The following is a 15020-nucleotide window of genomic DNA, read 5'->3' as shown; positions in this document are numbered from 1 at the left end:
CCAAGTATTCTCTTGGGACACACATAACCCAGAATAGCACAAATTAGTGTACTGGCCAGCAACTGTCTCTCACCCAGATAAAATTCTTAACACAAATATGTAACACTCTGGTTCTATTTCATTCACTGTCAATTTGCATTTCCACCCATTTCAATGGACAATCCATTCTCCGAGTTCCTTTTTCATTTTTCCCTAAAGAGAAAAAACAAACAGTAAACCCCCTCTTAAAATCAGGTCAGTGAGGATACAGATGTGGCTTAAGTGGTGGAGCACATGCCTTTCATGGCACATGGCTTTGGGTTAAAGAAATGACCAACACTGAAATCCTCTACACCCCACCCCTAACACCCTCAGCACTACTTGCCTGTGGCCTCCACAACAAAAGAAACCAGAGCCAATAGTATAAATACCCTACAGAGTTGGAAATGTTCATTCTGAGTGATGCTTGAAAGAGACCAGAGACCCACATTTAAGCCAGTGAGCTCCGAAGTGTGACACAAAAGTAAAAATGAAGACTAAGCAAGTCTCAGTTCAAGTTTAATAGGAACTACAAAAGGTCAAAGGCATTATCTACTATACACATCTGCTGGCCTGCCCCCAAAGTACAACTCAGGCTATTCTTGCCAAGGAAGCTGACCCCTCCCAACCCCTACAGGAAAGACTGTTCCAATCCCAAACCACATCTGGTCGAGTCTAAGATCTCATGTTTAAAGCATGACAATAGCAAAGTTTGTTCTCATGGCTGCTTATTGCAGCCTGACCCTTAACAGACCCAGGGCTCATTTCTGCTTAGCGAAATATTCTTTGCTCTTCTGGACATCAGGCTTGATGGTATCACTACCAGGCTTCCAGCCAGCAGGGCACACTGCAAGAAAAAGGTACAACCAAGTCACTAATAACCTTCTCAGTGATGTATTACACTCTCAGGGATAAAGAGGAATTTAAAACCGTATCTGAGGCTTGCTCAAGCCTGTGTTCTTGCACATTATCTTTCTTGTTTATCTATGTTTCTTTGCTATTTCCTTTCTAGAGATGCCTCTGTTCTCTCGAACATGTACTTCTCTCTCCAAATTAAGTTTTAATAAATCCTACCTTACTTCACCAAAAAAAAAATCCAAAACCCATTATATGAAATCAAAATCTGTTCTGAAAATCTGTTCTAAAAATAATCTCTAAAGTACACTCATTAAAATATTAAACTTTCAGGGGCTGGAGTGATAGCACAGCGGGTAGGCCGTTTGCCTTGAATGCGGCCAACCCGGGTTCGATTCCCAGCATCCCATATGGTCCCCCAAGCCCCTCCAGGACTGATTCCTGAGTGCAGAGCCAGGAATAACCCCTGTGCATCGCCAGGTATGACCCAAAAAGCAAAAAAAAATATTAAACTTTCAGGCCAGAAGCAGTAGTACAGCAGGTAGGGATAGGGCACTTGCCTTGCAAGCTGTCAACCTGTATTTGATCCCCAAAATCTCATATTGTCCCCCACGTCCCTCAGGAGTGATCCCCGAATACAGAGCCAGAAGTCCTGGGCACTTTGGTACTTTGGTATGGCCCCAAAATACAAAAATAATCCATCAGAAGGACAGAGAGATAGGATACCAGGCAGGGTATTTGCCTTGCACATGGCAAACCCAGGTTTGATCCCAGGACCTCTTATGGTCCCAAGAAGTCCCACTAGGAGTGATTCCTGAGCACCAAACAAGAATAAAGGCTGTACACAGGTGGCCCAGAAATGAACAGAACAGCTGTGTCAGCTGAAAAAATAGCACACTGTGTTAGGCACTTGTGTTGCAGCCTACCCAGACTTGATCCCAAATACCAACAAGAGTGATCCCTGAAGCAACATATCTATATCTGTGTGGTGTATGTATGTGTATCTGTATACCTATAAAGCCTATATAGGTTGGGTGTGGCCCAAAAACAGATTGTGGGGTAAGGTACTTGCCTTATATGCAGCTGACTTGAATTCAGAACCCAAGAGATAATATAGTGAATAGGGTGTTTGCCTTGCACGTGGCATATCTGGGTTCAATCCTAGCATTCGACACGGTCCCCCAAGTACTGCCAGAGGAGTAATTCCTGAGTGCAGAACTAGGAACAACCTCTGAGTCTCATCTGGTGTGGTCCAAAACCAGGAACAAAACCAAAAAATCTGGCACCCCATGTTTCCCCTGACCTAAGACCAAGAAATAACCCCTGAGCACCACAGGATATGGCTCCAAACAAAACAAATCTTAAAACACAAATAAAAACTTAAAAACAACACGTGAGGCAGGGTGAAAATATTCAAAATATGGTGGTACGCAGGTGTAGTAGTCGTGGAATTGGCGTTGGAATAGTAAATGTAATATTATAGTTAATTTTATTTAAAAAACTTTATAAAATTCTGGGGCTGGAGCGATAGCACAGTGGGTAGGGTGTTTGCCTTGCACGCGGCCAACCCTGGTTCGAATCCCAGCATCCCATATGGTCCCCTGAGCACCGCCAGGGGAGATTCCTGAGTGCAGAGCCAGGAGTGACCCCTGTGCATCGCCGGGTGTGACCCAAAAAGCAAAAAAAAAAAAAAAAAATTTAAAAATTCGTAGGATGCTCAAGTTTATCCTTCTCTTTGTACTGAGAATCATTCCCCTCTAGGGGGCAATCTTAAGAACTACCTGTTCACCAGGAAAGTACACATACTGCTTTTTCTCAAATGGTGTCGTATCTTGGAAATTTATATATTGAAATATTTATGTAGTCACATGCAGTTAAAATGAAACATAAGATGTAATTTTGTTCAATCTTCAGGATATACCTGAGCACCAGGGCACTTGATTTGCATATCTGGGTACCTAGATTGGATTCCAGGAATTTTTCTTTTTGGGTCATACCTGGCGATCCACAGGGGGTTACTCCTGGCTCATGTACTCAGGAATCACTCCTGGCAGTTCTCAGAAGACCATATGGGATGCTGGGATTCGAACCCGGGTCGGCTGCGTGCAAGGTAAATGCCCTACCCGTGATGCTATTGCTCCAGCCCCGAATTTTTATTATTTTAAGGTAAACAGAGGCTGGAATAACAGTAGAGCATGGAGGGCGCATGACTTATATGCTGACCCAGGTTCAATCCTCAGAACCCCATGTGGTCCACCAAGCACCATCAGGAATAATTCAGAGTACAGAGCCAGGAATAACCTCAGTATAGCCCAAAACCCAAAAGAAACTGAATTTGGTTACCCAGTGATACTATAACGGTAAGGCAGCACCCAACCTAGGTTCTGATCCCTGGCACCACAGTCATTGAGCCCTGCCAGGAGCTATCCCTGCAGCCAGACTCAGGAATAAGGAGAACTACATGTGAGTGACCATACCCCCAAACAAAATAAGATGAATTTTGGCTCAGCCTGGGGCACAGGGATTACATACCAAGGCTTGGGTCACCTCATAGTCCTGGAGCACCACCAATGTGGACTAAAAAGTTTGACCAAATTCAGTTGTACCCTTGATCTTATGTCAGTACTTAATCATAACCACAGTCCCTAACTTCATTAAACTTGGGGAAAATCTGAAATCAACTGCCACATACTATTCTCTGGATCCTTTTGTCCTGGGGGAATGTACGGGTGGGAAATCACTCCTGGCAGTGTTTATTTGGGGAACAGGAAAATGGTTTAAAAAGCTAGTATGGAGGCCCCAGTTCAAACCTGGCTACCACATGTGTCCCAGAGTGCTGGGAGTAGCCCCTGTGCATCATGGGATGTGGCGCAGAAAACACAAATCTGGTATTAAATGGTTGTATTCCTTTTTTTTTTTTTTTTGCTTTTTGGGTCACACCAGGTGATGTACAGGGGTCATTCCTGGCTCTACACTCAGGAATTACCCCTAGCGGTACTCAGGGGACCATATGGGATGCTAGGAATCAAACCCCTGGTCGGCCGAGTGCAAGGCTAACGCCCTACCCGCTATGCTATTGCTCCAGCCCCTAAATGTTGTATTCTTATATATCATGCAGCACAACAAATTAGTTGTGCTAATTAAAAGGAAAAGTGGCTCAAAAAATACAAAGAAAGAAATAGCTCAACGAACTGGAATGTATGCAGGAGGCCTGGGCTCAATCCCTGTACCTTCATGGTTTCCCACCACTCCCTCATCTACGACAGTACTTTTCAGGTCACACCTGACTGTGCTCAGGGCTTACTCCTAGCTCTGTGCTGGGGGATGCAATCAGATCAGTAGTATTCAAGACAAGCCACCTCATCCACTATACTATCTCTATAGCCCTGGCAGGAAAGTCTTTAGGTGCATATACCTACTCTATTTGTCTAAGTAATCCTGAATCCATTGCGTATTTTCTACATTTTAAAACTGTTTTTAAAAACATAAAAATAACAGGGATAAAGTTCCCCCAAGTAACACTTGCCAAGAACAAGGGCTTAATGGCTCCACAGTGAAATACAATGATTTTCACATACTTCCCTCTAAGGAAATATTTTTGGATTATTTTTAATGGATTATAAAAAACAATACAAAAAAATATTTAGGTCCTGCTTTAGGGGCAGGGGTTGGGGGGCAAGGTGAAAACATTTGAAATATGGTGGTACAATGGTGGTGGGATTGGTGTTGGAATATTAAATGTACCAAATTACTGTGAAAAACTAAAGAAAATAATTTTTAGGGGCTGGAGTGATAGCACAGCGGGTAGGGCGTTTGCCTTGCACGAGGCCGACCCGGGTTCAAATCCCAGCATCCCATATGGTCCCCTGAGCGCCGCCAGGAGTAATTCCCGAGTGCAGAGCCAGGAGTAACCCCTGTGCATCGCCGGGTGTGACCCAAAAACGAAAAAAAAAAAAAAATTTTTTTTTTTAAATGTTTGTTTTGCTATCTAGATGTAACTTCAATATTTTGTGCTACCCTCTCGTCCTTCGGGTAGCTACATCCCGTGCATCCTCCTATACTCCTTTACAAGTTATTTTTTCCTTTTTTGGTGGCCATGGAGAGGGCACTCCAGGCTCTAACCTTGGGAATTACAAATGAGGGAGCTAAATAGCACCAGATATACAAGGCCTCCAGCATGTGTGCTCAGTCTGTTATCTCTTGAGCTCTGCAAGTGACTTAAAATGAGCAGAACAGAAAGCTAAGAATGTAACATTAAAACAAAAACCCTTCGAGGGGGCTGGAGTGATAGCACAGCGGGTAGGGCGTTTGCCTTGCACGCGGTCGACCCGGGTTGGAATCCCAGCATCCCATATGGTCCCCTGAGCACGGCCAGGGGTAATTCCTGAGTGCAGAGCCAGGAGTAACCCCTGTGCATCGCCAGGTGTGACCCAAAAAGCTAAAAATAAATAAATAAATAAATAAATAAAACAAAAACCCTTCGAGGCTGAAGAGTTTGCCTTGCATGCAGCCAACCTGGGTTCAAATCCCAGCATCCCATATGGTCGGTCCCCTGAGCACTGCCAGGAGTAATTCCTGAGTGCAGAGCCAGTAGTAATCCCTGTGCATCATTGCCAGGTGTGACCCAAAGAGAAAGGGAAAAAAAAAAAAAAACACCTTTTTATATCTTTTTCCCCCTTTCATTTGGGAGCCACACCTGAGGTGTCCTAGCAACAAGCCTCTTGTGTGGTGCCAGGGATCAAAACCTATGTTGGCCATATGCAAGACAAACACCTGAACCTCTGTACTATCTCCAGTCCCCAAATTTCAATTTTCTTTTGGACTGGTTTTTGAGTCACACAAGGTGGTACTTAAGGCCTATTCCTGGCCCTATGCTCAGGCATCACTCCTGGCAGGCTCAGGGGACCGTAATCCAACTGAAGTCAGCCACATGTAAGGGTAAGCACCCTACACACAATACTATCATTCTGGGCCCCAAAATTTCAATTTAATGAAGAGATATAATTACTTTTTTTAAATCTTTTTTTCTCCTGTAACCAAATGAAGTGACTTACCTTCACCATGTTTGTCAGTGAACTGGAAGGCCTGAACCAATCTCAGAGTCTCATCCACAGAGCGGCCAACAGGGAGGTCATTTACAGTGATCTGCCGAAGGATTCCCTTATCATCAATGATAAAAAGACCCCTAGGGAAAACAGGTTAAAGGTTAAAAGGGATCAAAAAATGCTTTGTTAGAACCAAGACAAAAGAACTGGTCTCTCTGGGCCAGAGCAATAGTACAGAAAGTAGACAACTTGCACACAGCTGACCCAGGTTGGATGGCATCCTATATGGTCCACAAAGCACTCCTAGGAGTAATTTCTGTGTGCAGAGCCAGCATTGCCAGGTGAGCATCACCAGGTGAGACCCAAAAAAAGCAAAACAAACTGGTCCCCTTTTTCTGACTTAAAACTTTAATTTTCTCCTTTAACTGCCCTTGCCCTTAAAAATTAGATCCCTGGGGCCGGAGCGATAGTACAGCAGTTAGGGCATTTGTCTTGCATGCAGCCAACCCGGGTTCGATCCCCAGCATCCCATATGTTCCCCCAGCACCGCCAGAGTAATTCCTGAGTGCAGAGCCAGGAGTAGCCAAAGCATTGCTGGGTGTGCCCCGCCCCCCCACCTCCACAAAATGAGATCCCTGCTTTATGCTCTATTCAGCAGCTCATCTTAAAAATAAATAGCAGACCTGTTTTTCAAAAAAAGGTGGTGGTGAGGAAGGTGGAATAACAGTGGGTAAGAAACTTGCCTTCTATGTAGCCAACCAGAATTTGATCCCCAGCACCACATAATCCTCCCAAGTCCCACAAGGAAGTGACCCCTGAGCACAGAGCCAGGACTAAGCCAAGACCATTACCAGAGTTAGCTCAGAAACTTAATTTTTAAGTACTAGAGGGCTGGGTCAGCCAGGACAGTACAGCAGCATTTGCTTGCTTTGCACACAGTTAATCCAGGTTCAATCCTCGTTAACCCACGTGGTCCCCTAGCATTGCAGGAGTAATTACTAAGTGCAGAGCCAGGAGTAAGCCCTGTGCCATCACCAGGTATGGCTCAAAAACAGAAACAAAAGTGCTCAGATGTCAAAGGAGATCTGATCTTCTCAGCATCCCAGAACCCCTATTTAGCCCCTTTCCCCAGAATCCCAGGGACCAGCTCTTAAATATGGAGCACCATAGGAGGGAGCCCTAGCCCTGCTAGATGTGTTCCAAAACCAATGTCTTCAGTCAACATTATTTCTAAGAAATGTAATCCCACCAGTGGATAAACACCTGAAAGAGATGCCTTCATCAGCCTTTAAGACGCCATAATCCTGAGCAATGGCTCGCTTAGGGTCCGACACCAAGGGAATGTTCATGGGTCCCAGTCCTCCTTGTTTCTTGGGTGTATTGATCCTACAATGAAAAGCGTTATGTGTAATTTCATTTATATATGTAGCAAAAGCATGAACAGTAACCCTTCTACTTTACAACATTCCCTGATTTTCAAAAACAAACTCCAGGGACTCCATGGGAATCTCAGGACTAGAATACGGCATGCCGTATCAATCCCAAGAAACACATGACCCTCAAAAACACGAAGCAGAAGTAGCCCCCAAGTAGTGGCAGGTGTGCCATCCAAACTTTAAAAATTAAAATTAAAGGGCTAGAGCAATAAAACAGCTGGTAGGGCACTTTCCTTGTATGTGGCAGGTCCAGGATCAATTCCCAGCAACCCATATGGCACCTTAAGCCCCTAACCAGGAGCAGGCCCTGGCAAGGGACGGGGGGGGGGGGGGGGGGGAAAGGATGGCCAAATTTTTTTTTATTTTTTTTATTACTTTTTCCTAAGTACAGGCAGTTAAGGTCACCAGGATACACAATCAGCTGTGTCCAAGTGTCTTTTCCCATGCCTAAGTACTAAGAAACTAAGGAATCAGAGCCACTTCTTCCAAGAGCAACAAAAGCCAGGGGCAGGGACAAGTACAGGGGTGCATCCCCATCCTACAGCCCAACTCTTGGTTCTATCCCAGGCACCATATGGCCACCATCACTACCACCTCCACCCTCCTCCTCAACCTGACCCACTAAAGCACCTGAATAGCCAAGAGTAATCCCTACAGGGCATTCTCTGGTCTTTGCAGTCAACTGATACTGGCTGAGAACTGCCAGGAAGAACCCCAAGTCTTCTGCACACTGCTTAGGAAGCCCCCTGAAATAATCCAGGTACTAAGTCTATTACCAAAGCCTTCCATGCTAAATTGAATGAAGATGTCATTACCATGCCAGATGACAAAAGTGAGAATCCACAGAAGCACCAATCACCTGGCAGTTGAGCTTCTTAAATTCTTCCGCCCGATCACTGAAAGCAATGATCTCCGTGGGGCACACAAAGGTGAAGTCAAGAGGGTAGAAGAAGAACACAACGTATTTTCCTGTAATGAAAGAGCCAGGATGATTCTGAAATAGGGAGACAGCACAGATATGATACAGAAGCACCACCAGGTGTGATCTCAAACTCAAAATAAGTAAAAATGAATGAACTGCTGTGGGTCTAAGAACTTAGTGCCTTTTCTTAAGAAGGACCAGTATGGTGTTCCATACCAGCACCATACTCTTTCCTCCAAGGACCACCAGGAGCACCATGACCCCCGAGCACTAAGCCAGGAGTGGCCCCTGAGAATCTGGGTATGAGAGCCAGGCTTGTCTATACCCACCTGTTGCTGGCTACCTGACCTGTGCACCAAGCATTCTCTCACCACCCACAACAAAAACCAGGAAAAGTTCTGTAAGTTTTATTATGTTTTATTTTTTTGCCTCCACATCAGCTGAACTGTAACAAAACAAAAGCATTTTTAAACCTTACTTGGGCTGGAGCGATAGCACAGCAGCTGGGCGTTCGCCTTTCATGTGGCCAACCCGGGGCCGGAGCGATAGCACAGCGGGTAGGGCGTTTGCCTTGCACGCGGCCGACCCGGGTTCGATCCCCGGCATCCCATATGGTCCCCCAAGCACCGCCAGGAGTAATTCCTGAGTGCAAAGCCAGGAGTAACCCCTGAGCATCGCTGGGTGTGACCCAAAAAGAAAAAAAAAAAGAAAAAAGCTCATGTGGCCAACCCGTATTCGATTTCTTCGCCCCTCTCGGAGAGCCCGGCAAGCTACCAAGAGTATGGAGCCCGCATGGCAGAGCCTGGCAAGCTACCCGTGCGTATTGGATATGCCAAAAACAGTAACAATAAGTCTCTCAATGAGAGACTTTACTGGTGGCCACTCAAACAAATCAATGAGCAACGGGATGACAGTGGACAGTGGTACTTGGGTAGCCAAAATTAGCAGAATATTAAGTTCTCCAAGAATGGTAAACAATAATGCTGGAGGCATGGTTTCCATCCTGGGCCGGAACAGTCAGGAAGGCCCAAAAATTTAAGACAGAAAAGAGCATCTCCCAAAATGAAAGTCAGTGGCTCTTCAGAGTTCAATTCTTGGTACCACTCCAGCACCACCAGAAGTCATTCCTGAACACAGAACCAGGGATAACCCCTGAGCATGGCTGAGTGTGTCCCCTCAAAAAGCAAAAAAGTTTCAACAAAAGTCCTGGAAGGTAACACGTAATAACTAAAGTTTTACAGGACTCCAATTACAATAAACTGAAGTTTATCTTCAACTAGCTGTACAGTCTTTCACCACACATAATGGGCCAAACAATTAGGACAATTTCAAACTTCATTTCCAGGAAGTAATGTCTGAAAAGTCAAATAAGCTCCTCCTTTTGAGGTGCACTTTGGGGAAAAAAAAAAAGGGGAGGGAGGGAACAATAGTAACTCAATTCAACAACCTCAAGGGCTTTCCTACCATGGAGTACTTTAAAGCCCAACCTACAGCTCAATCTATTACCCTGAGAGCCAAAGGTACTTCCTTAAATGGTGGTGGCTCCTTATGTCTTCCAGAGGCTTCTCTACAAGGAGTCCTACTTTCAAGCAAAAGTTGAAATGTTTTAAGACTAGGATTCAACTTTTGTTGTTGGGTTGTTTTGTTTTGGGGGTGGGGTTCAGGCCACATGGTGCTCAGGACTTCCTCCTGGTTCTGTACTCAGGGATTACTCCCAGCAGTGTTAAATGACCAAATGGGGCCCAGGATCCAACCGACTCAGCCATATGCCAGGCAAACACAATAACCTCGCACCAGCATGGGCTCTTCAGCCATTCTATGCCTGCTTACCGCCTTCCAGGAGAAACTAAAGAATGCTGCTTTAGGCACTCTAGTGGAATGACTGAACCATGAGCTAATTCTAGGAAGTGATACATGGCTGAAAAATATTCTCTCGTTGTAAGCACTTGCTTTCCAAGCAGTGTTGGTCCCTGGCAGTGTACTGTCAAGAGCACTGGCACGGCCAAAAATAAAATTTAAGAAAAAGGAGAAGCCAGAGAAATAGTACAGCAGGTAGGGCACTTGCCCTGCATGCAGCCAATCAGGGCAAACGCTCTACCCACTGTATATTGCTCTGGCACCTCCATGTGGCCAACCTGGGTTCAACCCCCCACACTTTATATGGTCCCCAGAGCCAGTCAGGAAGGATCCTTGAGTGCAGAGTTAGGGATAAATCCTAAGCACCAAGGAATGTGGGCAGAGCCTACACCATCCCATGGGCCCCTACAAAAAACCTCTACTTAGAACTTGCCCGTAATCTCTCTGAAAGTAACCTAACAGTAATTCCAGCTAAAACATCCATTTTTCTCTAGGGGAAAGCCTAACAAGAATACCTAATAAGAGAGGTATTAGGCCTTCTACCTAATTAGGCCTTCTACCTAAATTAGGTCTTCTACCTAATAAAAGAGTAACGTTAGGGGTGGGAGAGATAGCACAGCGGGTAAGGCATTTGCCTTGCACACAGCTGACCTAGGTTCAACTCCCAGCATCCCATATGGTCCCCTGAGCACCACCAGGAGTGATTCCTGAGTGCACAGCCAGGAATAACCCGAGCATTGCTGGTTGTGACCAAAAAGGAAAAAAAAAAAGTTAACGTTAGCATATTTAATCAAGTGAACATTTATTAGGCAGGAGGTCCCCTCATGAGGTCCCCTTAATACCACGAGTGATCTCTGAGCACAATTAATTCTGAGCACTGCTGGGTATAGACCAAAAATAAATATCCTGAACTCTGAAAGATGTGCTGCATAAAAACTACAATCAAGGGCTGGAGAGATAGCAGAGAGTAGGGCATTTGTCTTCTATGTGGCCAGTTTGATTCCCAGCATCCTATATAGTCCCCTAGCACCAGCAGGTGGAATGCAGAGCCAAGAATAATCCCTAAACAGGTGTAACCCCAAAAAAGGCCCCCCCCAAAAACTTACAATCAATAAGGCATTACGTTTAAAATTGCACTGTGATGATCACCTTGTAATGTAACAAACCTGGTATTGTATGTCAATTATATTTTAATTAAAGACAAGACTTTGAATTGTGAAAGTCCCCTAAGAAGAGCTAATGACAGCATCACCAATAAACCATAATGAGTCCTGAGCAGATAACTAAACTACCTTATTCAGGCGTAATGAAGCCTGTGCTTTCTACAAAAGTAATCTGGACCTAGGATATCTGCCCAATGATCACTTGTTGATAATTACTTCACTAAAGGTGAAGTGTCAGTCCAAAAGACCTTGACCAACAAGATAGAAAATCATTTCACAATCAAGCACAACAGATAAAACTAACAAGTCATGTCCAGATTACAAAGTAATTCCATTTATAATTCTAATGTACCTTTGTAGTCAGACAGGCTAATATCTTTAAATTGACCATCTGGCATAACAGCTGTAGCTTTGAAGTTGGGGGCAGGGTGCCCAATTTTGGCATTTCCTGAAGACATCTTGCTATTTGTCTAGAAAAGATAAAAAGGAGTGTTAGAGGGGCTGGAGTGATAGCACAGCGGGCAGGGTGTTTGCCTTGCACATGGCCAACCCGGGTTCAATTCCCAGCATCCCATATGATCCCCTGAGCACCGCCAGGGGTAATTCCTGAATGCAGAGGTAGGAGTAACCCCTTGTGCATCACCGGGGTGTGACCCAAAAGCAAAAAAAAAAAAAAGAACACATACAGGGCTTCCACTTAAGTTCCTCAGTTGTTCCCAGGTGTGAGTCCCCCCAACAATTCAGTAACAAAAATGATATGGAGGTAGTTTAGTGGGGTGCAGCACATTCAGTAGCCCAGGGTTTGAATCCCTAGCACCACATGGCCTTCCAAATACTAAGCTAGGATAGCCTAAATGAGCAATGCCAAGTGTGGTCCAACAAAAAGTAGGGGGGGACTGGGAGAAATACTCAGTGGGGTGTTTGTTGGATGACCTGGGTTTGAAGCCTACATCATGTTATGATACCCTGAAACCTGCCAAGAATAAACCCTCAGCACCAGTACAGACAAAAAAAAAAAAATTTAAGGGAAAAAATTAAGGGGCCCAGACAGTATGAGGGGTGTAAAAGGTCTAGTCTTGCAAGTGGCCAACCCAGCTAATAATCTCATGCAGTCCTCCAAGGACCACACCCAGTCAATAACCCCTAAGCACAGCAGTGTGGCCCAATGCCCTAAAATAAAGTTCTTTCTTTATATATGTAAATTATGCAATTCATCACATGTACAATGGTATTTTCTTGAGGTTGTATACTGTTAAACCTAAGTCCAAAGGCATAAAAAGGCTCATGCAGCCTTTCCCAGGAATGCAGTCCATCTTCTTTCATAACGGGGAAAACACTCCTGGGAAAACCCAGGTCGATTTGCCCAACAGAGCATACTACTAAAAGCCAGTCCAACTTTGAGGTAAAACCAAGATTCTGGTATCTGCTCAATTTCAAAATTGTAGGTGGTGTTTCCTAAAATATGTTTCTGACCTTAGGACTAAGACCCTGAAGCAGGAAGTACAAGAGTCAATTTATAGACAAAAAGCACTGTGACATTTGATTCCCGCCTGTCAACACTGATAAGCAGTTACGGTGTAACCCAGGAAGTCACCCGATTTTTCCCAAGAAGCCCCAAATCCCAAAGGTGCACCATTAAGGTGGCATATCAATTAGGACAAACTTTTTTACCCTGTAACAGACACTAAGGCCAGAAAGTTGGCCGGGGAATTGATGCAACTGTCGTTCAGATTTGGCCTCTCGGAGAAACTGCCATTCAGATTTGAGAGGCTCAATCGTTTTGGGTTTTGACCTTGTGGTTTTGTGGGGGAGCGAGAGCCACACCCGGCAATGCTCAGGAATGACTCTTAAGAGTGGGCTCGTGGGACCTAACGGGAGGCCGGTGATCGAACTCGGGTCGCAGGTTTGCAAGGCAAGTGTCTTATCTGCTGTACTATCCCTCCAGCCGCCTTTGACACCGTAAAAACTCCCAAACAACTCTCCACCACCCCCGAGAACGGCACCTCTGGGAGAAACAATCCAACCTCCAGCAAAGCAGGGCATAGCACTAAGCAGACTGTGGTGCCCCCCCTCCCCACACACACACAAAAAATGCAAACCACCTGTAGGGTGCAATGCAACTTTAGTCGATCATATGATGCGACCTCTAACATAACTGACAATCCTGTACCAACCTCCAAAATTACGGAGTCAAGCGGGCAGGACTGGAAGATGGGAGAGGGCGGACCCTCAGATTTCTAACTACATTAAGTTCGTGGGTCTATCCAAGTTTTTCTCAAAATGTTCCCACGCTGGTCTCTTCGATTTCTGCCCCAGTTGGGGCTCCTGGTCCTCATCCACGTCCACTCAACCCCACCCAATGCGATTAACAAAGGCTGCCAGACTTTCAGGAAGATTTGGATCCTCAGGGTTTCGGCCCAAGAACTACCAGGAGGGCGGCGCCGCTGAGGCGCTTTGGGGCGTATGGCCCCCAAAACAAGAAATACCTCCCAGGATGAGGCCACGTCTCCAACTCCCACTTGGGGGACCCTCCTGACACTCCCGTCAGCACCCCGGACCCGAGCCGGAGCAGAAAGGTAGAACTACATCTAAGATTCCTTCGAACCCCATGCTACAGGTGGTTTAAAAAAAAAAAGGGTCCGAGGTCCCAGAGCTAGATTCAGGAGCGGTACAGCTTTTACCATGATCACACGACCAACGATTCCAGACGATTCCCGAACCCGCCCGGCCTGGCACGAATTAGCAAGTCTTGGCGCTCTCACCACCAACAGCCCACACAACCCAAGCCAATCAGGGCTCCCACAGCTGCGTTTGCCGCGAGAAGGGGACCAAGTCGACGTTAGCGTCCGGGTACGAGAAGTTCCCGGAGTGGGCGGGGGGGGGGGGGGAGACGGGGCACGTGACAATTCGCGTATCTCAAGAGCGGTCCCGGACGCCAGGCCTCGCCTGAGGGGCGTCCGCAAACACAGACCGGGTCGGGAGCGGGGAAAGAGCAGCGAAGAGTCGAGAGGAGGAATTTCACCGTGCCCACGCTGCGCTGCCCGCGGAACTCACCAGTTACAAACCTAGCGCAAGCGAGACGAGCCAGGAAGACGACGCACGAGGCTCGCGCGGGGCGCTGCCTTTATAGCCTCCAGGGCTCTCGCGAGAGTGAGAGACGGCCGGGGGTGCGGGAGGAGGAAAGAGGAGGGGGATCTGGCCCCGGCCCCGCCCTGCCCCAGCGCGCCCCGCCGGAATGACTCAGCGCTTTTCTCGGCGGAGGGGCGGCTTGAGCCCCTGAAAATAACAATTCCCCTCTGCCCGCGGCTACTGTTAGGTCCCAGCAGTGAGGCCTCCTAATCGCCGTGGAATATCTCTCGGCGGGGCCCTCTGCGGATCCGCCAGGCCCCCTGAAGACCCCCATCGAACTACGTGAAGCCCTGAGAACCCAGATAATTTCTCGAATATTCCGTGCAGGTCCCCCGCAGCCTCTGGTGTAGCCTTCTACAACTGATCGTGTCTAACCCTTGAAGTTAACTTCCTTCATCGTTCTGATTAAAGCTTTGGTCTCCCGTGCCTTTACTGCAAATCTTTGTTAGTCTGATTTGTGACTGAAAAAGTGGGCTTTGTAAATTTCCTGAGTTAAAACTCCTCTACTTTGTGTGGGGTCCCTGCAAGAGTCTTAATCTCATCAGATTTACTTTCCTCACCTGTAAAATGGTAATACAGTCTTTGTTGAGATCAT

General features: G+C 46.2%; 1 protein-coding gene across 3 annotated transcripts; it reads right to left on the bottom strand.

Moving 5' to 3' along the window:
• Positions 1-524: 524 nt before the first annotated feature.
• On the bottom strand, positions 525-14766 carry PRDX1 (peroxiredoxin 1). Of its 3 annotated transcripts, none has more exons than XM_055137950.1 (6): positions 14351-14766; positions 11649-11766; positions 8170-8323; positions 7182-7304; positions 5928-6058; positions 525-865 (listed from the first exon to the last, which is right to left on the bottom strand). In XM_055137950.1, the coding sequence occupies exons 2-6, from the start codon at positions 11752-11754 to the stop codon at positions 780-782; spliced, it is 600 nt and encodes a 199-aa protein (XP_054993925.1). In that variant the 5' UTR covers positions 11755-11766; positions 14351-14766; the 3' UTR covers positions 525-779. The 3 variants fall into 3 exon arrangements, with proteins under 3 accessions (XP_054993925.1, XP_054993924.1, XP_054993926.1); XM_055137949.1 differs by lacking the exon at positions 14351-14766 and adding an exon at positions 13978-14117; XM_055137951.1 differs by lacking the exon at positions 14351-14766 and adding an exon at positions 13471-13719.
• Positions 14767-15020: the final 254 nt, after the last annotated feature.

The sequence above is a fragment of the Sorex araneus genome, chromosome 5, assembly GCF_027595985.1.
Source record: "Sorex araneus isolate mSorAra2 chromosome 5, mSorAra2.pri, whole genome shotgun sequence".
Classification (NCBI taxonomy): Eukaryota; Metazoa; Chordata; class Mammalia; order Eulipotyphla; family Soricidae; genus Sorex; species Sorex araneus.
The sequence above is the reverse complement of the archived record's forward strand: the minus strand, read 5'-3'. Positions and strand labels throughout refer to the sequence as shown.

What these genes read in the sequence shown, in the direction of transcription:
- PRDX1 (XM_055137949.1), bottom strand. An exon ending in CACTTTTGTCATCTGGCATG is followed by an intron (nt 7,305 to 8,169) that starts GTAATGACATCT and finishes TTTTCATTGTAG; the next exon opens with GATCAATACACCCAAGAAAC. An exon ending in GATGAAGGCATCTCTTTCAG is followed by an intron (nt 6,059 to 7,181) that starts GTGTTTATCCAC and finishes TGTTTTCCCTAG; the next exon opens with GGGTCTTTTTATCATTGATG.